The following is a 26009-nucleotide window of genomic DNA, read 5'->3' as shown; positions in this document are numbered from 1 at the left end:
GCCAGGCACCTCGCGCTCTTTGTCACCACAGCCAGGCACCCCGCGCTCACTGCCAACACATCCTGGCAATGCTAGGCCTGTAGTGGAGTATAGCAGCTCCTCTGACTCAGAGTAGTTGCTACTTTGAGTCCCACTATACGATCACGGCAAAAAGAAGACTCATCTCTCCTCACATTAGGTAAATAAAAATTACAATAGTATAGTATTATTAGTGTACATACTAATTACATTACTATAGGTATTTTGGTATTAATATGTATGTACGTATACTGTACTATGATGTACTAAGAGGTGATATCTCCCCAATACACACACAAAAACCACTCCAAATCAACGGATTATTCACATCAACGGACACCGTTATCCTCATATTAGTCCGTTAATGAGAGGTCAATCTGTAATTAGTGCGGGTCCGCGCTAACGCCCATGTCGCCTTCGTCTGGGCGACATGGACTCTACCCCCCCCCCCCACACACATTTGCCGACGTAGGAAATACAGGGTGGGGCAAATCAAATTCCCGAGTTTTGAAAGGCGCGCGAAACGGCTGTGGTAGTGATGGTAAGATGTGTATGGTCTTATTGTAACCACCAAACACCCGCCGTTTACAGTAGCCAGGAAATGTTTAACCGCATCCCCGAACCGTCAACTTTTTTCAGCAGTGACAAGGCCCACTTCCACCTTTCTGGAAGCGTGAATAAGCAAAATTGTCGCTATTGGGCTGAAGACAACCCAAGAGAACTTCACCAGAGACCGCTCTATTCCCCTAAAGTTACTGTTTAGTGTGCAGTTTCCAAATTTGGGGTAATTGGGCCTTATTTCTTTGAGGAGGATGGAAGATCTGTCACCGTCAACTCTCAACGTTATCTTGCGATGTTGGAAGACTTTTTTGAACCGAAATTGGAAAAAATAAGTGAGGAAATAAATCTGGGGGACATCTGGTTCCAAGATGGAGCAACAGCCCACACTGCTCAAGTTGCAATGGTTAAATTGCGACAGATGTTCCCGGCACGCCTCGTCTCTCGGAGGGGTGACGTCGAGTGGCCCCCACGCTCACCTGATTTGAGCACTTGCGACTTCTTCCTGTTGGGATATCTGAAGGAGAAAGTGTTCAGAAGTCGGCCACACAATTTGGAAGAATTGAAGATGCGAATTCGGGAGGAAATCGCTGCAATACCCCTTGAAATGTGCCGAAGAGCAACCGAAAACTTCAGACATCGCCTTCAACAGTACATCGCTACAGATGCCATCTTCAAAAAGTGATCACACAAACGGCATTGTATACTGATTTGAACAAAACAACAAATATTTCTGCAAGTATTGTTTTACTTTTCCTAATAGCCTTTCAAAACTCGAGTATTTGATTTACCACACCCTGTACCTGCGTGCCGGAAGCTCGGCAGCCTATCTATCTCTCTTTTCCTTCAGTTATTTCTATCTGTTCTTCCCCTTTCCCCCTCTCCCTCCGTGGTGCCATGATATTATATTTATGTAATGTAAGTGTAATGAGGAGGCATTTCACCTCTCCTGAAAGGGAAGGTTTTGCTCTCACCACCGTCGAAGCAGCAGTTCACTCCAAGATTCGACATCTACAAGCAACTCTTCACTTCAAGCAGCTCTTCTCTACAAGCAGCTCTTCTCTTGAAGCAGTATTCCTCTCCAAGCAACAGTCATCTCCAAGCTTCAAGTTCTCCTCTGCTCTCAAGCTCATTTCTTTACGAGTTTAGAGTTAAATAAAAACCGAGTGCGTAGTGTTACCATGAGTTTCATTTCCCTGGCTTGTCCAAACCATATCACAACACTAAAACACTATGTATCATCCTTGTAATACCTTGAGACAGCGATAAGAACAAGTCTCTTAAATATTCATAAAGGCATGAATTGAGTAATCTCTGCTTAGTAAGAATAAGCATATGGACTAAAGAACGTACATAAGCTTTCTAGCTAAATTTCAACCAATTGCTTTAGAGCAGAATCTTCTGGTCGGATTAAAGGTCGCACTATGTAAACAAACAATAGAACTTTTATTTTCATGGAAACCACTGGTACGTACCTAATTTCCTATGAACAACAAAAATTTAAGTAAGACAGTAATGATAAGTCATAATGAAGATAATGTATAGTTAATGTCTGATATTTTATCACCAGTCAAAATTCTTAGTTGCTTAATGGTGTGATGAGTGTTGAATTTGTATAACTAATGACAAGTTCAAGCTATTTTTAAAGTTTTAAGTTCAAGAACATTTTTAGACCATCAAATAATATTAATGAATTTACAAGTGAACTTCCTGAATAACCAGCTACGTTCGCCAGCATTGAATTAATTACAAGATGCACTGACTCTTGGGTCACTGGGTTGTGTGCAGAGCCAGTGGCTAGTATTTTGGATGTCGACAGACAGACTATTATATATAGTCACTATACTCGGTCTTTCAGTATCCTGTGACCCTATGGCAGAATTGGATGTCGAGTATGTATATCATGTGAGTGCATTACTACATCGATCTTATTGAACATATGCTAAATAGAGTTTAGAAGACTTTGCTGTCAGTAACTTGGTACGTCAATTGTGGGAGGGTAAATTTTGGTAGCCTTTTACAAACATGGAATTTCAAAGTGAAACTTATGTTTTCAAATAGATTTTGATAATTGGAATGATGCTGATACTAGTTTCTATCACAAACCAACAGTTAATTTCCACCCAATCCCTCCATTAATGTAGGGGACACATTGGGAATCTGGGGTTTTTGGGTGGGGAAGACATGTAGATGCTTCTGGTGCTTGAAAAATATATAATTGTATGTGCCACATACCTCCCCTATCAAAAACATTTGGTGAAATTAAACTATTTTTGATATTTTTTAGAAATGCATACCCAAGTCATATGGCATTTGCTATTTTTACGATGAGTTGTAAGAATAGTCCTCGGGCTATTCTTACAACATGGTTGATAGCACCCTCTATTGTGAACTTTTGAACTAAATTTTTATGACAATAACCTAACCTAACAATCCTCTCAGGAATGTTGTTTCAGAATTTTTTAAATGCGCAAATTAATCTTAAGTTGCTAATGACATATGAAAATGCCTTGGAATAGGCAGAAGTCTAGTTCTTACATTTGATTTGGTAGTGTCCCAGTAGCAGATTTTGGCTGGTATTTTTTACCTCCATGCTGACAGCAATAATCTATTGAAAAATACTGCAGCTCTGTTAGGAGCATGTTTAGTAGCTGATTGTATTGTTCTGGAGTTCCTATAATAATACTAATACTAATAATGATAATAATAGTAATTTTATTTGGCATTGAATCAATATACATGAAGTGCAGATAATGAAAAGAACACATAGTTTGAAATAACTATTACAAAAGCTGAGGATAACACAAAAAAACATGTAAGCTTATTTCCATTGTGGTATAAAGATTTACATTATTAGACTTCCGAGCTGGAAATCAATTCTTTTAAGAGCTGCTAATGAATCAAATTCTGCACCTGCTGCAAGCAATTTGAAATTAGTGGCAGCCATTTTGAATTTAGTTCAAAAGTTCACAATAGAGGGTGCTATCAACCATGTAAGAATAGCCTGAGAACTATTCTTACGACTTGTTGTAAAAATAGTCACTGTGAAGTCATATAATATTAAAAAATTAAAAACCTTGTAAAGTATAATGCATCTACATAATATACATTTTTATTGGCTGAAACGAATAACAGAAAAATTTGCTAAGAGTGGTACACCAACAAGCGAAGCCACTGCGACTCCTTGAGATGCCATCCTGTTTTGATACATTCAGAAGTCAATGGCAATGATGATGACTGATTACCTCTAGAATTACAAATATTACACTACTAAATGCAGGTTAGGTTAGAATAGATAAATTTATACTCTAATTTCTTCAACCTCTGCATCTATCAAAACAAAGATGTCAACTTAAGCAGCTGCTGTGGCTCCATTGGTCAGTGTATTGGATATTTTTTTTTAGAAGTGTACACCTATGCAATATAGAAAATTAAATGATAGTTATGTAAATTATAATACATCAATATAATATACATTATTGTTGGTTGAAATCAATAATAGAAACGGTTGCTAAAACCTATAAACAAACAAACAAAGTTGTGTAGACTCCTTTAGAAGCCATCTTTGTTTTGGTAAATTCGGAGGTTGGAGACAATGATGACGGCCTGATGACCTCTAGAATTACAGGTACCGCACTACTAAATGCAGGTTAGATAGGCAGGTTTGGTTAGAGTATTTGAATTTAGCATACTTTAGTTTCTTCGTCCTCTGCCTCCACCAAAACAAACATGGCGTCTCAAGAAATCAAAGTGGCCACATTTGCTTGGTAATAGCTTTTAGCAACCGTTTGTATTATTGATTTCCGCCAAGAATAATGTATATTACTATATCATGTAGGTATGCACTTCAAAAAATTTACCATTATTGCTTTTAGCAATTTTTTTTTGTGTCATTGCCTTCTGCCAAGAAAAAATGTATATTATGATGTATTATGATGTACAAAATTTATATTCAGTTTTCTGATGATACATCTCATAGATGTGCACTTCTAAAAATTTGCTTTGTTTTATAACATTCCCCTAAGATTGTATGAGGGGGAGATGGTCGAAACCATTGGTTTGTGATTAAAACTAGTTTCAGAATCATTAGAATCACATTGAAATCTATTAGACAGTATAATTTTGATCAACAAGTACCTTTCCCAGAAATTACATTCACCAGATTTGATCAGAGATTGTTGACATCAGTCCCCAATGCCATCTTTCAAAATAATTTTGAATTGAAGTCGGGACATACACTCAAGCTTTCCTATTAACTAACTTCAATAATGCCATTACATAAGACATTAATAATTCACTGATTTAGAATACATCAATCACCTCTATCTGAATTTGTAAAGTTTCATGTCATCCACAAATTGTTTGTGAAACATGTTTTTCTCCCTATTGTTAATATGATTCAAGCAACTGTGACCTTGACTTCCACTGGACATCATTATTTTCTGAGATACTTGCCCCCCCTCCTCCACTACAATGATTTTGGGACACTAGTGGGGAATTAGTGTGGGGGGGGGGGCAACAAGGCCAGAAGCTAGTCATATCCTAGCCTAACCTAATAGGTTGCACATGCCCACAATAGATACGGCACTTTGATGTCAGGTAGCAGGAAGGTTGCAGGAATATTTTTTTTACCATCCTTTAATATTAATTTGTGGAAAAAACATAACAAAGCAAAGTTGTTGGAGTTGTTGTAAAAATACTGTATACAAATTGCCATGCTGGTGGGTGATACAAAAATTCACAAAAAACCCTCCACTATCCCAATTGGTTACTTTAGATATGTGGTTAGATAACTAAATGTATCAACAGCAGTCCATATAACACAGACATGCACAATAACACCAAAAGATGGCTGGCCAATTATCTGGCAGGTAGGAATGCTTATGTGTCATATAATGGCCAATCATCGCACATCAGAAACATTAAGAATGGAGTACCACAGGGCTCAGTTCTATCCCCCACACTATTTAATCTATACATGCATGACTTACCCACACCAGACAACTCAGAAATACAAATCTCTTCCTACGCAGACGACATAACAATCACATGCACACATCGTAACACAGACAAAGCTGCAGAAATAATCCAGCCATACCTTCATACACTCGACACATGGTTCATCACAAACAGACTCAAAATAGCTCCAACAAAATCTACAGCAACACTTCTCACCAACTGGACAATAGAACACAAATACATACCTCATCTCTACATCAACAACACTCTAATACCACACACAAACACACCGAAAATTCTTGGTGTAACATACGATACATCCATGTCTTTCAAACAACACATCACAAACATAAAAAACAAATGCACACCTAGACTTAATGCACTTAAGTCAATCACTGGAATGACATTTGTACAAAACAAAGAAACTAATATAACAATATACAAACAATGCATACGCTCAGTGTTGAATTATGCGAGTCCTGCATGGGCTCCTAATCTCAGTGAGACACACCACAACACCCTTCAAATCATACAAAACAAAGCCCTAAAAACAATTACAGGCTGCACAAATACATCACCTACAGACCATTTACACCATGAAACAAAAGTCCTCAAAGTCAAGGACCACCTGGACATGAGAGGCACACAAACACTTGCCGCAGCCACCACAAACACATCACACCCTCTACACTACATAGCAGAACACCCACACACACCAAGAAACATTAAAACAACACCCAAAGACCTTTATTACGCACAAATACTCTCTTCTCTTCCTCCACAACCACCAAATACCAGCCTCCGGAAACATATTCATAATCATATCACTCACCGCTCCATTAACACACTGAAAGACAACACACTGCTGCATGCCAGACCCCCTGATATCCACCCTTCTGAATCCTCTCTCCCACGAAAGGACAGAGTCCACTTGGCCAGACTGCGGTGCGGCCACCACCCAGCACTTCTAAGTTACCAGAAGAGGCTGGATGACCGCATTGTGAACAGCTGCCCAGGATGTAACACTTCACCCCATACCATACAACACATAATGGAAGACTGCATTATACACAATCATGCACACAAACAACACAACATACACTCTATAAAGGATTTGTGGGAAAACCCAGTTTCGGCTGTAGCATTCCTTGGGGAGACGGGACCGCTCGGACAGACAGTCTAGGGAACGACAACAACAGCAACAACAGCAGTCCAGACATTGCAGTATCTGTACATTATATTACATTAAGAATGTCAGATTATCTGGATGTAATATTGATTATTTTGCACATGTTTTTAAACTTTAGAGTATGGGAAGTTTTCCTCAGTAGAACAAGTAAATTTTATTTAGTTCCATGCCATACTCATTAGTTGTTTCATATATTGCATGGGGATGTCACCATATTAATTTAGCATTTTGAATGAAATTGATAGTTTTGTAGCAATGTGGTTTTGATAGAATTGTCATGAAGTATGACTAAAACAATAGGGCTGCCACTAGGCGAATTTTTTTCAGTTGATGGATTGTATTAAAGACTAGATTAACTCGCTGAATTATGGACTGTCATTTATTCTTCCAAACAATAGAAAATTTCATTTATCAATTAGAATTTTCATAATGAAGTTGAGAACTGCTGTACTAACCTAATGAAACCTTAACCCAACACCGTAGCCAAATTTTATTTAACCTAACTTAACATGACCTTACGTAATCTAACCTATCCAGGCTTAAACTGAATTAGAATAACTTGACCTAACCTTACCTAACAACCTAACTCGACTTCACCTAACCTAACAACCTATCCTAACCTCACCCAACCTAATCTAACCTAAATCTTGCCTAATTATACTTAATCTTATCTTACCTAACCTAATTTCACCAAACTTCATCTTAAGTAACCTAACTAGAATGAGATGACAAAATGTATAGAATACATCACTTTTAGAAAAGAGCCAAAAAGAGTAAGAAAGAGATTGAAAAGAAATAAAAATATTGTAACAATTTGAAATAGACAATTAGGATTATGAATACATATGTATAGAATTAGATTAAAAGAGATAAACAGACATAATAGTTTGTGTAATGCCTGGATTCCTGATTCTATTAATTGTATGTGTATGTTTATAGGGTGAGGAGCACATGATGAATCTAATTAGACGTAGGCCTAAAGATGTACCACCTCTATGGGGCCTTTCCAAGAAATTGTGTACATGACATTTCCCAGGGGTGGAACCACCTTTAACCTCTACCGCATCCTCCTGTTTAGCAGGAGAAGATGCATGCCACAAGCTGTGGGGTAAATAGTCCAGGTCTTGACAAGAATTTCACATGTTTGAGTGAATAACTGGGAGAAATGGGGTAGTCCCATAGTGCGGAGAATGTGGAACTCCCATTGTAACTTAATTGGGATGGCTGATGATGTATGAGGGATTAAATGGGCGAAGTTGTAGTCAGGGGGAGTAATGAGACTGTGGTCATGCTGGACTTGAGCTGGTGGAGGCATAAGACTGTCATTCTAAGCCATACTGCCCTTCCATGCAGGTTAGTTGTTACTTGTGCTCCTCAATCAGAGGTGAATATTTAATAAGGTGAATAATATAGTGGTACCTCTATTTAGGCATGCCCTTATGTATGCAAAATTCTATTTACACAGTCGGAAATCTTGTTGCTATGTATGTGGAAAATTTCAATTTACGCTGGAAACACTGGTGTCCATTACTGCTCGGCCACTACACTCCACAAACACTCTTCTGACAAACCTCACACACAAAGAATTTTAGATGGCATCATTTCAGATAGGCCCCACCACAGAACCCTTCTTATAACATTGGACATTAGTAAAGCTTTTGATGCTATCCCCCGCCACAACCTAACAAATAAAATATATAACACAGACATGCACAATAACACCAAAAGATGGCTGGCCAATTATCTGGCAGGCAGAAATGCTCATGTGTCATATAATGGCCAATCATCGCACATCAGAAACATTAAGAACGGAGTACCACAGGGCTCAGTTCTATCCCCCACATTATTTAATCTATACATGCATGACTTACCCACGCCAGACACCTCAGAAATACAAATCTCTTCCTACGCAGACGACATAACAATCACATGCACACATCGTAACACAGACAAAGCTGCAGAAATAATCCAGCCTTACCTTGACACACTCAACACATGGTTCATCACAAACAGACTCAAAATAGCTCCAACCAAATCTACAGCAACACTTCTCACCAACTGGACAAAAGAACACAAATACATACCTCATCTCTACATCAACAACACTCTAATACCACACACAAACACACCGAAAATTCTTGGTGTAACATACGATACATCCATGTCTTTCAAACAACACCTCACAAACATAAAAAACAAATGTACACCTAGACTTAACGCACTTAAGTCAATCACTGGAACAACATTTGGACAAAACAAAGAAACCAATATAACAATATACAAACAATGCATACGCTCAGTGATGAATTATGCGAGTCCTGCATGGGCTCCTAATCTCAGTGAGACACACCACAACACCCTTCAAATCATACAAAACAAAGCCCTAAAAACAATTACAGGCTGCACAAATACATCACCTACAGACCATTTACACCATGAAACAAAAGTCCTCAAAGTCAAGGACCACCTCGACATGAGAGGCACACAAACACTTGCTGCAGCCACCACAAACACATCACACCCGCTACACTACATAACAGAACACCCACACACACCAAGAAACATTAAAACTACACCCAAAGACCTTTATTACGCACAGATACTCTCTTCTCTTCCTCCACAACCACCAAATACCAGCCTCCGGAAACATATTCATAATCATATCACTCACCGCTCCATTAACACACTGAAAGACAACGCACTGCTGCATGCCAGACCCCCTGATATCCACCCTTCTGAATCCTCTCTCCCACGAAAGGACAGAGTCCACTTGGCCAGACTGCGATGCGGTCACCACCCAGCACTTCTAAGCTACCAGAAGAAGCTGGACGACCGTGTTGTGAACAGCTGCCCAGGATGTAACACTTCACCCCATACCATACAACACATAATGGAAGACTGCATTATACACAATCATGCACGCAAACAACACAACATACACTCTATAAAGGATTTGTGGGAAAACCCAGTTTCGGCTGTGGCCTTCCTTGGGGAGACGGGACTGCTCGGACAGACAGTCTAGGGAACGACAACGACAACAACAACTGCTCGGAAAATCAAATCCCACGCTGCCATCTTGCTGACTTTACCATTCACACGCTGTGTTGTGTCTCCTCCCGCTATCTTTGTTGTGTGCATGACTGGTCCTTTCGGCACCTACCCCTTGGTATTGTACTGTTTGTGCCTTTAAAATGCCTCCAAAACACCTGAGAAGTCCCACTGAAGCTGGTGCTTGTAAGAAATCCAGCATCACGATTGAGAAAAAGAGGGAAGTGATTGCCAAAGCTGCTCAAGGTTTATGCATGTGTAAGCTGGTGAGAGAGTTTGGTATGCCTGAGGCAACAATAAGAACCATTATTTTAAATAAAGATAAAATTCTGTTAGCTAATGTGTCTAAGGGTATAAGGTATATGAGCACACATAAGAGGCCAGCATTGTTGGACGAGGTGGAAAGGATATTGCTTGTGTAGATACAGGAGAAGCAGTGCAAGAGTGACAGCTTGGGTGAGGAAATGATCTGTTCGAGGGCTCGCCAAGTGTATGCCGACCTGCAGCAGCAACAGGCTGGTACCAGTGGCCAGCTTACACCACTTTCAGTGCCCTTTACAGCCAGTAGGGGGTGATTTGAGAAGTTTCGGCAACATATGGGCATCCACAGAGTGACACGGCATGGTGAGGCGGCAAGCACGGACAAGGATGCAGCTGAGGCGTTCGTCAAGGAGTTTGAGGAGTTGGTGCGTCTTAAGGGTTACCTGCCACAGCAGGTATTTGATTGTGATGAAACAGGGCTCTTTTGGAAGAGGATGCCTCACAGCACCTACACTACTGCTGAGGAGAAAGCTTTGCCGGGGCATAAGCCTATGAAAGACAGGCTTACAGTGATGTTGTGTGCTAATGCGAGTGGTGAATGCAAGATCATGCTGCTTGAAGTGTATCATTCAGAGAAGCCATGAGATCAAGAAGTTTCTGCAGGGGGAATGGACTGCCACTGAAGTGCCTCCTGCTGCTGGATAATGCCCCAGCACATCCCCTTGACATGCAGGCACATCTTCACCAAGACTTGGATTTCATCACAGTTAAATTCCTGCCTCCGAACACCACTTCTGTTCTACAACCGATGGACCAGCAGGTCATTTCTAATTTCAAGAATTTGTACACGCGTGCTCTGTTTGAACGCTTCTTCAACACAGACCTAACCCTGTGAGAATTTTGGAAGTTCTACTTCCACATCTTGTACTGTGTCAAGATGATTAGCAAGAGCTGGGAGCAGGTTACCATTAGGACTCTACAGGCAGAATGGAAGAAGCTTTGACCATCATTTATCAGGGAGCAGGATTTCGAGGGCTTTGAGACTGCTGGTCCATCGGTCATCTTGGACATTGTTGCGCTAGGGAGGGACCTGGGCCTGGAGATGGAGGACGGGGATGTTGAGGAGTTAGTAGGGGAGCACGATGATGAACTGACTTATATATTTTTTATGTGGTACTTTGTTGAATGCCTTCTGCAAATCCAAGAAGGCACAATCTGCCCAGCCATCTCTTTCTTGTATTATCTCAATTAATCTCAAGTAAAAGTACAGTCGAACCTCGAAAGCCCGGACCCCAAATGCCCGGACCCTCGTATGACCGGTCGAAATGAACAAAGGGCAGACTTTTCAAGCAAAGTTCCCTATTTGTCCGGTAGATGGCAGCGATGGCCGTACACGTGTACTCAAACCCGGCCCAGTCAAGCCGCCACCAGGGCTGCCGTTTTGTAGAATTTTGTATCAAAACATAGTAAAATAGTGGCATGTGGCAACTGCACAAGGACATGAGGAAATTTTTTCTACATAGCGGGCTGTTAAAAACATAAAAAAACTCAAACTTTTGTTTAAAAATCATAGAAATAGTTATCAAATAATAAATGGTACATCAAAATATGACTTTTTATTGGTAATTGTGTTACTCATAATATATTATACCCCAAAAAATACGTTTTTACGGTGTAGAAAAAATTCTACGCTAAAGTTTCAGTTTTCTTTTAGCACCAGGGCTGCCGTTTCATAGAATTTTGTACCAAAGCATAGTAAAATAGCGGCATGTGGCAACTGCACAAGGACATGAGGAATTTTTTTCTACATATCAGCTGGCTGTTAAAAACATTCAAAAACTCAAACTTTTGTTTAAAAATCATAGAACTAGTTATCAAATAATAAATGGTACATCAAAATATGACTTTTATTGGTAATTGTGTTACTTATAAGATATCATACCCCAAAAGATAATAATTTTTATATCTTACTGAATATGTTAGGGCATGGGGGCCTTATATACATTCAAGAATAAAAAAAAAACTAGAACCAACATTTTGTCAAAGTTTGACAAGTATATCTTGCCATGAAAGTCTGCACACGCCCGAGAAAAATGTATGCCCCAGTATGGCAACACTCCCATTCTACACGGCAGTGTAGAAAACACGGCAACCCTGGCCGCCACCACTGTCCCGCGTGCATACCTTCCTATATTTACAGTGTACGTAATAAAAAATACAGTACAGTACATTGTATGTACAGTGCATTTACATGCCTGTATTACAGTTATTATTACAGAATTATTATTACAGTATTGTTATTATTACAGTGTTAGAGTATTATTCTTATGTGTTTCTATGCCATATCCTACATTACCTATACGTATACCGCTATGAAAATCTACGGGTGTTAGGGCGACATTTTCGATGACTGGACTTTTGGCATGACCGGACCGCCCTTCCCCCCAATTAGTCCGGGCTTTCGAGGTTCGATTGTAGATTAGGTTTGTGGTGCACGATCTGCCACTTCTAAAGCCAAATTGTTTTGGGTTTATTATTTTATTTTCTTCCAAGTGTTTGGTCCATTTGTTTCTGATGACCCTTTTGCATATTTTTGCTACTGTGCTTGTAAGGGATACCAGCCTGAAGTCTTTAGGATCTTCCCTATTTCCTCCTTTATATATTGGTACTATGTTTGCATCTTTCCAATCTTGTGGCACCTTTCCCTCTTTGAGTGAGAAGTCAATTATCTTGTATAGTTTATCTGTTAGTTTGTCTATACACTTTCAGTATCCAATTTGCAATTCCATCTGGTCCATGCAATTTCCTGACATTTGGTTTTTTTATCTGCTCTCTTATTTCTTTTTGTGTTACTTTTATTTCTTTCATCGTGGGTGAGCTTTCTTGTTGTCCACCTTCCCAAGATTGTTAGCTCTCAAATGTAAAAACAGACCTGAAATGTCTGATCATAACTTCTGCCATCTGTGTCGTCTATATGTTCTTGATCTCCTTCACACAATTTCACTATTTCACTATTTCATGTTTATCCTTTAGTTTTTTATTTATATATATGATAGGGGTTACTAGGCCGGATAGAATGAGAAATGAGGAGGTGAGGAGGAGAACAGGGGTGGAAAGGGAACTGGGAGATAGGGTTGATGAAAGAGTATTAGGATGGTTTGGACACATGGAAAGAATGAGTGAAGAAAGATTAGTAAAAGAAGTGTGGAAGGCAAAGGTGGAAGGAGTGACTATGAGGGGAGGTCCTAGGATGAGATGGATGGATGGGGTGAAAGGGGCATTACAAAAGAGAGGAATGTCTGTGGAGGAAGGACGGGAGAGGACAGAAGATAGGGGTAAATAGAGAGGGGTTGTGTATAGATGAGGCTGTGATGCATGAGGGGGAGTGGGTGGGGGATGGGGGGTGAGGAAGTATGTATGAGAAAAAAATTTGATGCAGCCTGAAGAGATTTCTACCCGTCTTCTCCTTTTCTGCATGGGGGGACGGAGAGGGGGGGTCGCCGAATTTATGAAGCGGCCTTGCTGTGGATGTGGTGTGTCTTGCGACACTGCTTCTGACCCAGTGCAGTGGACAGGATGCAGGGATGACCCGTCATCCAGGAGGTGCCAAGATAAGAAAAAGGGAAGGAGGAGGGTGGAGGGGAGTGGAATATGTAGGAAATGGAATGGGTGGGAGTGGCTTTTATCTTTTTCTTTTTGGCTACCTCCCCTGTAGGGGGAAAATGCCTTTTGTATATGTATGTGTATGTATATGTAAAAGAGTTTAGATTGATCCTTACATTTGTCTATAATATCTTTTCCATCATTTCTTTTTTCTTTCCTGCATATATTCACATATTCGTTCCTAAGTTTTATATATGTTTGCCATTTGGATGTTTTTTTCTTTTTCTCCATCTTTTCCAGGATTTGTCTCTCCTGTCTCTAGCCTCTACACCTTTTGTTAAACCAACACTTTATGTAGATCTCTTTTTGTTTCTTTTTTGGTACATATTTGTTAATTCCTTCCTTGTACTTTTCTTTGAATATGTTCCATTTGTCTTCCATCTTTGTTTCCTCTTTAGAGAATTTATCCCAGTTTGTGTTTTGGAATTTTTTTCTTAGTTTTACAAAGTCTGTTTTGTTGTACATTAATCTTCCTTCTCTATGTTTGTCATTCCTATCTACATTGTTCTGTTCTTTTAATTCAAATTCTATTATATGGTCACTCTTTCCAATTGGTGTTTTATACTCCATTTTGTTCACAATATCTGGTTCAGAAGTTAATATTAAGTCTAGTTTCGACTGTTCCTCATTGTTTCTATATCTAGTATTTTCCTTAACCCATCTGGGGGTATTGGCCCCGTCTGGAGTATTGGCCCCGTCTGGGGTATTGGCTGCTTGTTATTGTGGCAAAGTAGCATGCAGTTGATACTTTAGGGTCTATATGGGGCGCCCCTACGGACCAGAGCCACACATCATTTTGTCTATGATAGAGGAAAACTCTGTTCATAGAGAAATGATGACACTTTTATAGTACGACTGTCCCTCCGTTATGCTGTCCTCCAAACCCTTGTTGCTGTCCTGTACCATTTCTCTGAGTATTCTTTTTCTGTGATGGGGGGAATTCCCTGTGGTGGGGGAAAAGAATACTGCCACCAAGTATTCCCACTTGGATCGTAAGAGGCGAGAAGAAAGGGACGGGGATTGGGACTAGGCATCCTTCTCCTTGTAGCCCCACAGGGGATATTCCTAAAAGAAAAAGAGAGGCATAAGAGGGTCTGGAAGTTCTCGGATCAGCACCCTAAGGTTTGGGTCTTTTAATGTGAGTGGATGTGGTACAGATGAGAGTAAAAGGGAAGAGATAGGTAGTATGTTTGTGAGAAGAAAGATGGATGTGTTGGCTTTGAGTGAAACTAAGTTGAAAGGGAAGGGTGAGTGTAAGTTTGGGAGTGTAAGTGGGAGGTTATCAGGAGTGAAGAGAGGACGAGGGAGGGAAGGGGTGGCTATTCTAGTAAGTGAAGAGATAGGTAAATGGGTAGTGGAGTGGAAGGAGGTTTCCTCAAGGATAATGTTGATGAAGGTGAAACTGGGAAAGGAGATGTGGGTCTTTGTAAGTGCATATGGGCCTGGCAGTGAGAAGAGTGTAGAAGAAAGGGAGGCCTTTTGGATAGATCTAAATGAGTGCATAGAGGATGTAGGAGGAAATGTCAATGTAATAGTACTGGGAGACCTTAATGCTAGGGTAGGAAATGATCCAATCGATGGAGTGGTTGGGAAATGGTTCCAGGAAAGAATCGTAGTGGAGAGTTGATGGTGGAAATGTGTCTAGAAAGAGAGTTGATGATAGCAAATACAGTGTTTCGGAAGAAAGTCAAGCATAAGTACACATGGGAGAGGGTGGTGGAGGGAAGGGTGGTAGATAGAGCGCTAATGGATTATGTAGTGGTAAATAGGATTATGATAGGAAGAGTTAAGGATGTACATGTGCTAAGGGGAGAGGGTGGGGGAATATCAGATCATTTTTTGGTGGAAGGTAAGCTGAGAGTGGAGGATAGATGGAGAAAGAGGAAAGGGACAAAAGGTAGGGAGGTTCTTAGAGTGAACTCTTTGAATGAAAAGGAAAAGGAGAAGGAGTATGGAAAGAAGCTGAAGGAGGAGTGGGAGGGAGTAAAGGGTAGAGTAGAGCTGGGTGTGGAGGAGGAATGGGGATGGTTCAAGGAGGGAGTCATAAAGTGTGCAAGGATGGTGTGTGGAACAAGAAGGACAGGGGAAAATAGAAGAAAGGGTAGTGAATGGTGGGATGAGGAAACAAAGAAGGTTGTAGAAGAGAAGAAGCGAGCTTTCACAGATTGGTTACAAAATAGGACGAGGGAGTCATATGAGAGGTACAAAGAAAAGAAAAGAGAAGTAAAGAAAAAGGTAAAGGTTGCAAAGAGGAGAGCAGATGTGAAATGGGGTAAGAGTTTGACAGAAAATTTTGAAAGTAATAAAAAGATGTTTTGGAAAGAAATTAAGAGAGGAAGAGGAGGCGAATCAAGTAGAGAAGAAAAGGTAAAAGGTGCAGATAGAGAGATGATAATGGAAGAGAAGGCAGTAAGGGGAAGATGGGCAGAATATTTTAGGGAGTTGCTAAATGTGAAGGAGGATAGGGAGGGAAAGATAGCTGCAGTGGGAAATGCGAAGAAAATGAGAGTGATGAGTGAGGAGAATGGAGGAGAAATAAGGAAGGATGAGGTAAAGGCAGTTGTTAAGATGATGAAAGCAGGTAAGGCACCTGGTCTGGATGGATGCCATGCGGAATGTCTGAAAAAGGGAGGTACAGTGATGGTGGACTGGTTGGTGAGGTTATTTAATGTTTGCTGGAGAGAGGGTAGAGTGCCGGAGGACTGGAGGAGTGCCTGTATAGTTCCTCTTTACAAGGGAAAAGGGGACAAGTGTGAATGTAGTAGTTTCAGAGGGATTAGCTTGTAAAGTGTAGTTGGGAAGGCTTATGGGAGGATCTTGATTGAGAGGATTAGGAGAGGAACAGAAGGAGTAATTGGTGATGAACAGTGTGGATTTAGGACAGGTAGAGGTTGTGTAGATCAGATCTTTGTGGTAAGACAGATATGTGAGAAAGCTATAGGAAAGGGGAAGGATGTTTTTTGGGCTTTTATTGATCTGGAAAAGGCTTATGATAGGGTAGACAGGAAGGCACTGTGGGAGGTTATGCAGATATACGGGATAGGAGGAAAGCTTCTGGGAGCTGTCAAGAGTTTTTATGAGAGTAATAGAGCATGTGTCAGGATTGGAAATGGAGAGAGTGAGTGGTTCGAGGTAAAGGTGGGACTTTGTCAAGGATGTGTTATGTCGCCCTGGCTGTTCAACTTATACATGGATGGGGTGGTGCGAGAGGTAAATGCAAGGGTAGTGGGCAAGGGATTGGAGATGGTTAAAGAAAATGGAGAAAAGTGGGAGGTGAGCCAGCTGTTATTTGCTGACGACACTGCGCTTGTGGCAGGATCGGAGGAGGGATTGAGGAAGTTAGTGGCAGAGTTTGGGAGAGTATGTGATAGAAGAAAGCTAAAGATAAATTTGGGTAAAAGTAAGGTGATGAGATGTACAAGGGGTGAAAGTGGCAGTGACTGGAAGTGAGCATTAAGGGAGAGCGACTGGAGGAAGTGGATAGTTTTAGATACTTGGGTGCAAATGTGGCAGGGAAAGGTGGAGTGAAAGTGGAGGTAGAATGTAGATTGAGAGAAGCGAGTAAATGCCTTGGTGGATTAAAGAGTGTAATGAGGAATAGACATTTGGGAATGGATGCTAAGAGGAGGCTGTATGAAGGAGTGATTGTGCCAACAGCACAGTATGGGGCAGAAACATGGAACATAAGAGAAGAAGAGAGGAGGAGTTTGAATGTGTTTGAGATGAGGTGTCTGAGAAGTATGATGGGGGTTACTAGGCTAGATAGAGTGAGAAATGAGGAGGTGAGGAGGAGAACAGGGGTGGAAAAGGAGCTGGGAGATAGAGTTGATGAAAGAATATTAGGATGGTTTGGACACATGGAAAGAATGAGTGAAGAAAGACTAGTAAAAGAGGTATGGAAGGCAGATGTGGAGGGAGTGAACATGAGGGGACGTCCTAGGATGAGGTGGATGGATGGGGTGAAGGGGGCTTTGGGGAAGAGGGGAATGTCTGTTGAGGAAGGACGGGAGAGGACAGAAGACAGGGGTGAATGGAGAATGGTTGTATATGGATGATGTTGTGATTGCATGAGGTGGAATGGGCGGGTGGATGGTGGGTGAGGTAGTATGTGTGAGCAAAATTTGACGCAGCCCGAAGGGTTTTCTTCCCGTCCTCTCATTTTATGCAATGGGGGGACAGAGAGGAGGGGTCGCCGATTTAATGAAGCAGCCTTGCTGTGGATGTGGTGTGTCTTGCGACACTGCTTCTGACCCAGGGCAGTGGACAAGGTGCAGGGATGACCCGTCATTTAGGAGGTGCTAAGATAAGAGGGAGGGTGGAGGGGTGTGGAGTGTATTCAGGGATGGAATGTGTGGGAGTGATTTTATGCCTTTTTCTTTTTGGCTACTTCCCTTGTAAGGGGGAAAAAGCCTTGGTATATGTATGTACTGTATGTATTGTGTTAGGGTGTATTCAATAGTCATATCCAGTAGAATGTGTATCACTGTTTGTGTTTTGTGCTACTATTTCACATTCACTGTTGCTTTTATGAGATGTAATACATAATGTGATGGCTTCCAAGCGGCCTGCAACAATTACTACTGGTGAGATAAACCCCTAAAGACCGAGGAAGAGTTTATCATTGGAGAAAATACTTGAAATTGTTAAGTGCCATGAGGGAAGTGAAAGGCCTAACTTCATTGCCAGATTCATGCAGTTGCCCCAATCAACTGTCTCCACAATAATCAAACAAGGAGACATTGTAAAGAAAGCTGGTGGAATAGCTTCTACATTAATGGCAAAGACACTGATGAGGCTGAGGGAACCAATAATGGAGGAAATGGAGAGACTCTTAAGATCTGTCTCGCTGCAGCAATTCTCTTTCTTCCTCCATTGTGACAATGAAACCCCTCTCTATTTATGATGATCTACATAAGAAGGCATATGAAGTTAAAGGTCAACTGAGAAAGTTTTCAAAGTGGTGGTGAATATTTGCTAGATGTATGGTTTAGTCCCTTTATGATAAAATAATGCAAAAATAAATCCTAATTATTACACAATGTGATAAAAAGGCCTATAAAAATATTGGTAGCAGATGAACTTTTCCTTCGCTGACCTTTGGCTGTTCTTGTAAGGCTCTGTCAGCTGTGACATCAGTCTTGCTGTTTACATTTTGATGCATGCCATATGCATGCACTATAAAATGCCATGCTGTGCTGTCAACTTGATCAGCGATCTTTCATATTTTGTGTGTTAGCAACTCTGTTCAAAATGTTTCGGGGAAAAAACAAAAACAAAAGTACACTTGGGACCCTGGCCTTGTTGGAAATCCATCCAACATGTCTGCATGAGCCCATTGACAATAGGGAATGGCTGAAAGAAGGTAATAAGCCCAGTTCACACTGTCAAAGATTTGATCAATTTTTGTCCTCTCTCCTGTACAGTGTAATAAAATTTAACGGTCTTTGAGACTGTGAACCTGGCATTTCTTGTAAATTATAATACAGAGTGTAGTAAAGCATTTGACAAGGTGCTGGCATGTAGAACTGGTGGACAAGGAATAGTAGCTACTACCAACACTGCACTATGTTTTTAGCTCTGCACTTGCTCCATAGATGTACATCTGTTTAACAGTTGTACACCACACAGCCTACTTATCATCTTGCTTTCAGGGTCAAACGCTCACAACGAGCTTGAGCTCATAGTAGCACAGAAAGCACTTCTCAGGGATATTGATCAGCTCTCACCTTGTCAACAAACATCAGCTCTGGAATTGTATCACAAGGTTATGTGCTTCTTTGCTTCCAAGTCACAGCACTTTTTTTTTCTCTTGATATTATTTCACTATGGTAATTCAGGCATAAAGGGGCTGAATTCATATTGAGAATGGTAAAATGCATGCTTGGTGATTGAAAATTATCATTATTAATTTTCTATTTTACTATCTGCCCTTTATTTAAATGAAAATTCATGTAAAAAGCAGAAAACGGGAAAAAATGGAGTCACAATAGGTTATATCTTATCCCAAAGCCAAAGCAAGTGTTGAAGTGATGTTGTTGTTGTTGTCGTTCCCTAGACTGTCTGTCCGAGCAGTCCCGTCTCCCCAAGGAATGCCATAGCCGAAACTTGGTTTTCCCACAAATCCTTTATAGAGCGTATGTTGTGTTGTTTGCATGCATGATTGTGTATAATGCAGTCTTCCATTATGTGTTGTATGGTATGGGGTGAAGTGTTACATCCTGGGCAGCTGTTCACAACGCGGTCATCCAGCCTCTTCTGGTAGCTTAGAAGTGCTGGGTGGTGACCGCACCGCAGTCTGGCCAAGTGGACTCTGTCCTTTCGTGGGAGAGAGGATTCAGAAGGGTGGATATCAGGAGGTCTGGCATGCAGCAGTGTGTTGTCTTTCAGTGTGTTAATGGAGCGGTGAGTGATATGATTATGAATATTGAAGTGTTGAAGTGATGAAGGAGAAGGTGGTTGATCTAACATATGGTGAATGTATGAAGCATTATTGTACTACGTATTACATCCAAACTGTGAAACTGCATAGGACTTCCTACTGGAGCAATGTGATAAATCCAAAATTAATACTTGCCTAAAGATTTGGTATTGTTCTGAAAATATGACAAACTAAACAATAAAATGTACAAACCATAAATCTCCATTTTGTATATACAGAATATGTGCAGATTTAACTTGGTGAATTACCGAGGTTGCATTCTAAATATCCATCATACAAACATGTAAGAGATGCCATACTTCAGTCCACTATGAAAGTTCCTGAACCAGTCTGTTCCAGGTGTGAAAAACAAGAGAAATCTGAAATCATCCAGAAACAAAGGTCCAGGTCCAACACAGTGAACTCTTTTCATATACCAAGGAGAAACAGTACTCCGAATATAATTCCAAGAATTGGAACTAAAGTCATTGCTGAAGGGTATTTAAATCCTATGTAATGTCCAGCTGGCACAGGCCATTTTTCTCTAATTCAGTCTCTGGCACACACAGGAAGGGGCAGGAAATTTCTTTTGCCCATTCATTGCCAACACCACTCCACTAGATTACAATATGCAAGATACCTATACAGCCTGAAAGAAATAAAAGCACCAATTTATGATTATTCATTTTGCTGTAAATTCATAAAAATATGCATTTTTACATAGTCTATTGTATATTTTGTTACATGCATCATTGTACTGCACTCACACTGGAACATGAAAGGACATCTAAGTCCGATAAATATTCTTCACTCGAAGTGAAATCACTTTCGTATTGTGTGCTGGCCATGTTGAAGAATGTAAACAACAGCTGTAAAGTCATCAGTATGCCCAAGCAGTGGAAAATGTAACTACGACATTGAAAAGTTCATATGCTATCAGGCACTTTTAAGGTCATGCTATTTGTATAAAATCATACATACAAACATATACCAAGGCTTTTTCCCCCTTACAAGGGAGGTAACCAAAAAGAAAAAGGCATAAAATCATTCCCACCCATTCCATCCCTAAATACACTCCACTCCCCTCCACCATCCCTCTTATCTTAGCACCTCCTGGATGACGGGTCATCCGTGCACCCTGTCCACTGCCCTGGTCAGAGGCAGTGTCGCAAGGCACAGCACATCCACAGCAAGGCCGCTGTGGATGTGCTGTGCCTTGCGACACTGGATAAAATCAAAGCAGAAAAATGCTAGAAATGTGCATTTTAGTGTTCTAACTTCTTCTAAGTTATATTTTTATACATGAAGTAAGAAATAAAGAAATCCAAAACATTTTCAATTGACCTTTAAGAATGGATCAACTTTCAGTCCCAGTAAGTTTTAAAGCCCAAGCAGCCCTACACATCAAGATGACTGGTGAGGTAGCAAGTTCTGATGAGCCTGCCACTGCAACATTCATACCAACACTAAAAAAAAACACATTGAAGAGTGCGGCTACAGTGCCAAACAGGTGATAAACTTGTAATTGTTTTTGGTGGGTTCCAATTCCTACCTTATGGAAAGTTCCAAGCACATGTATTCGTATGCTCTTATTATTAGGAAAAGTGTACACTATGTAGGTCCAAGCAGACCTGCTTTCGCCTCACAACAACTGCTGGCTCCCTGCCCAGTTGTGGTTAATGTACTACTTAATTGCTGAAGTCAGCATTTGGTAAGGGGAGATGACAGCTTTACAATATTAGTCTTATTGTTATACAAATGGTTATATTATAAAATGTTATACAAATGGTTATATTATAAAATGTTTGGTTCTATTATGGTTGTTTCTTGTGATTTAATTTGTGTTCAGGTTTATTTGGGGATGTTATGTGTGTGTTGGAGATAAGTTTCTGGCTTCTTAGCCATTATCATGCAGTGAGCATGTGATGGGTGGTAGCCTAAGGGCATAGATGTATATTTGTTCATACATGTATTATGTAGTTTCCCATGGGCAATGTTACAATATGTAAAGTTACATAATACCTCCCTTCCTGTATTTACCTAGTTGTATTTTACGGGACAAGAGCTATGCTCGTAGTGACCCATTTTAGTATCTCTCCGCATCCAGTTTATTCTTAAAATTGTGTATAGTTTTGGCACTCACTGTTTCTCCACTTAGTTTGTTCCAGACATCAATCACTCTATGTGGGAAGCTATTCTTTTTCAGGTGTCTTCTGTAACTGTCCTTCTTTAGTTTCTTTTCGTGTCCTCTTGTTTCTCTTCTGTCCCACTTTAATTTCTATCCCTTTCATAATTCTGTAAATGGTCAACAAATCACCTCTTTCTCTTCTCTGTTCCAGTGTTGACAGATGTAATTTCTCCAATCTTTGTTTGTATGTCAGATTTGACAGTGTAGGTGCCCTTTTTGTCGCTGCTCTTTGGATTCTTTCTAATTTTCTTATGTTCTTCTTTGTGCTAGGTGCCCACAATGTTGCAGCATATTCTAGTTCAGGTCTTATCAGTGTAACCACTAATTTTTTAACCATCTCCTCATCTATGTAGTCAAAGGCCATTTTCATTGATCTTGATAAGTTAAAAGTCTCTCCAAATAATTTATTGATATGTTTATCAGGTGTCAAGTCACCGTGAGAGGTGACTCCTGTCACCTGGAGTGATCAGAGTTGAAGGTGTTTGCATAAAGAAGGATTATATTTATATAGACTGGGAGTATTGCATGATACCTGTTGTGAGCCTTAAAAGGGAGTTGATGGGGGGGGGGGTTAAGTATTTAAAAGTTTATGGGGTGTAGTCAGATAGGTATCATGTCATGCTCAATTGTTCACCAAATGATTATAATTCTTAAAGTGGAGTGTCTAACTCCAGTTTTCTTTAAAATTTGTACACACTTGGTTCTATCCATTTTAATTTCTTTCTTTTCTGGGAGTTTGTTTGAAATGTATCAGTTTTTGTTCTGATGTGATGGAGTTAAAATCCTGTCCGTAGGTTGCACTTGTAGTCACTTTGGTGTAATGAGACTCTTTTCTGTGAGTCAACACTTAAGCACTTGTCACTTCTGGTGGAATGGGATTATTTTCTGTGAGTTGCATTTTGGAGTGGTAATAAGATACAAAGGGGGGAAAATTATTCTAGCATCTCTTGGTGAGACATGTTCCCTAAGTTCATGTATATGTTATAATTTCTATATAATGATGAACATTATTATTATTTTCTATTGAATTAGGTAACCTGAAGGTACAAGTAAGGATTACCATGAACATATATTGGTGAGATGTAATCTTAGGATATACTATTTAGTTTGATAACATAATGTATAAGTAATGGGTGTTTCTTAGTCTTCTATTATATATGTGGGGGTTTGGTTAGGGGCTTATCTAACATGGATCATGCAGACTTAGGCTAGTCTACCAATGAGGAGGAACAGGATTAGTAGGGCAAATGAACTGAGGGATATAGCGATGGGAGTGTGGGTGTGGAGAATTGCAGTGTATCTATTATGTCTGATTGGGTGGTGACTAGCCAAACTACATAGTCTTGTTGGTTTAATGAGATAGAGGTTTGGGGAGGTGTTAGGGGTATTGAGAGGGGCTTAATAGGGTTGAAGGTGGAGCTGAGGCTGTAAGAATGTTGTGGTGGTGGTTGGGATGGAAGCTTGTGCTGTCAAAATATATTTGGTATGAGTCAGGGATCAAGACAGGTCCATTGATTGATTTTTCCCAAGTGGATTGTCTTTATAGATTACTGAAATAAGGGTGGTTAGTGGGAAAAATAGGAAATAATCCATGTTAATTGTGTGTGTGTAGGGTCTTGGCATTTGCCTTTTTGAACTGGCAAGTGTTCAATGTGCTGGCATTGGATGTTATGATTTGGTATATGCAGGAAGGTTTTGTGGTGTGATAGAAACAGTGGATTTGCATAGGGGAGGTCAGAGGAGGGAATGTAGGAGTACCATTGGCCATCCTTGGATTTGATGATGGTAGTGGATTCAATATCAAAGGTAATTGTTGAATTCTTGTAGGTGTATGGGAATGGGATTCTGTTCTAACCTGTAAATCTCTTTATGAAATTGAGGGGGATATGTGCATAGGTTGCATCTGTACCTAATGTTGTTTCAATGAGGGGGTAATACTTGTGTAACTTTGGTGGGAATAACGGTTTTTAGGTGTAGGTTTTTCAATGTGATGGAGAGTGCAGTTTTTAGTTTACCTAAGGGAAGGTGGTTTGGGGTGGCTTTATTGTTGGCTGCGTCAATGACTTTGAGCAGAAACACATGGTAATTGTGTTTAACTAGGTCTATATGTTTGCTTATTTCATTGAGGGTGTCTGTAGAATGTGAATGTTTCTATTTGTGAAGTTGGGAGGTATGTGCGAGAGAATATTTGTGAAGTTATGCAAAATAGTTTAAAAGAGCATTAACTGAGCTTGCTAAGTTTTGTGCATTTTGGAAGGTCAATAGGATAAGTTTTCCCATCTTTTGAAGTTGGGAGACCATTGTGTTGATGTGTTGTACATTTTATATGTCCTCTTCTGTGGCAATGCTGAATAGGGACTTAGAAATGAAATCCATGAAATTCATGAGTCCTCTCTTTTGTCAGAAGGAGGCATGGTAATGTTCTCTGTCATGGTTTGTCATCATGTTTCCCCACTGCATTGCTGAGAGTTGGAGGAGTATCATGTTTAATTTGTCGGCAATTGAAGAGAACATGTGGTCTCTGGATTCTGAAGAGTTTGTTCTAGGGCCATGATGTTTGAAGTTGGTATGGAAATGTGTTGTTATTGTGTCTGTATATAGATTGAATCTAGGTATGTGTGAGGTTTTGTGATATCCAATATCATCTTTACTGTGATTGTGTCTTGAACAACCAGAATGGTGCCTATGGAATTGATAATTGCGCCTGGGCCCATTCTTGATGGGGTGTCACCAGAGAAAGCTGTGATGACACATATGAGGAGGAGAGGTAGGTGTTACCCCACTGTTACTCCATCTACTTGTCCCCTTCTCTGGTCCCCTTTCACCACTCTGTTGTCGTCTCTATGGCCAACTTTCTTTTGTGTATAATTTTGTATTTCGTCTCTCACTTCAAACTGTCTTTTCACCACTGTCTTGTTATGTATGATTAGTGACTTTCTGTTTTCATTTGTAGGATTACTCAATAGTCTTACTCTGTCCAAGAGAGGGGAATTAAACAGAGCTTAATTTTTTTTCCGTTTCTTCCCGAATATTTTTACATTTGGTTCATCTAGTTACACCAAGGGACTCCCATCTGGAATCCTCAATTTATTCAATAGGTCAGTTTGCATTGATGTCATGATTCTTTAGTCCAATGATCTCTACATCTAAGTACCTCCCCTAAGGGCATGACTTTACTCCCATGAACCAATTGAATTTTCTCCTCCACCCTTTCTCCAATCAGAAAGGCTGTTACAAAACCCATAAGCAATTTAGCTTACTCAAGCAATCTCGAAATAATGCACCACTGACTTAGTTTACATGTTACATCAGCATAATATGAACATTATACAGCAATGAAATTGGAAAGCGAGATTGTGCAATTCCTTTGCCTACAACTGTTGTTTATCAAACATCCAACTCATAAAAATGAAATTCTTTCCACCTACCCCTCCATCTACCTCGCTTGTCTACCTTTATCTACGAGCCTCATCTACGAGGCTCTTACAGTAGGGGTGTCCTGAAAGTGAGAGAGTGTGGTTAGGTATTTTACTTCTGAATGTATTTTTGTTTTAGTTGCAAGTATGTGGGAGGATGTATGGGTGTATGATTCTGCCATAGTGAACACGATCTGAAGTAGAGTAGAGGTTTTTATAGTGGGAATGAATTTGGTGAATAGGGATTGTGATCACTTTCACTTAGGTAAGCATGATGTCCTACAACCTAAG

General features: G+C 40.2%; 1 protein-coding gene across 16 annotated transcripts in view; it reads left to right on the top strand.

Annotated features, from left to right (window-relative positions):
* Nucleotides 1-1974: 1974 nt before the first annotated feature.
* The window catches only part of LOC143024890 (uncharacterized), a 330101-nt gene continuing 306066 nt past the window's right edge, over nt 1975-26009 (top strand). For 3 of the 16 annotated variants that reach the window (XR_012966321.1, XR_012966322.1, XM_076184267.1), the window contains exon 1: nt 2205-2481. Coding sequence is in view for 10 of the 16 variants with exons in the window: in XM_076184267.1 (XP_076040382.1) it covers nt 2386-2481 (96 nt within the window). In the remaining 6 variants the exon portion in view is untranslated. Of the gene's footprint in view, nt 2044-2179; nt 2482-4204; nt 4226-26009 lie in introns of those variants that run through there. The other 13 variants (XM_076184276.1, XM_076184277.1, XM_076184273.1 and 10 more) reach the window with 12 other exon arrangements.

Source organism: Oratosquilla oratoria, chromosome 4, assembly GCF_046742065.1.
Source record: "Oratosquilla oratoria isolate Oo_2021 chromosome 4, ASM4674206v1, whole genome shotgun sequence".
NCBI lineage: Eukaryota > Metazoa > Arthropoda > Malacostraca > Stomatopoda > Squillidae > Oratosquilla > Oratosquilla oratoria.
The sequence above is the reverse complement of the archived record's forward strand: the minus strand, read 5'-3'. Positions and strand labels throughout refer to the sequence as shown.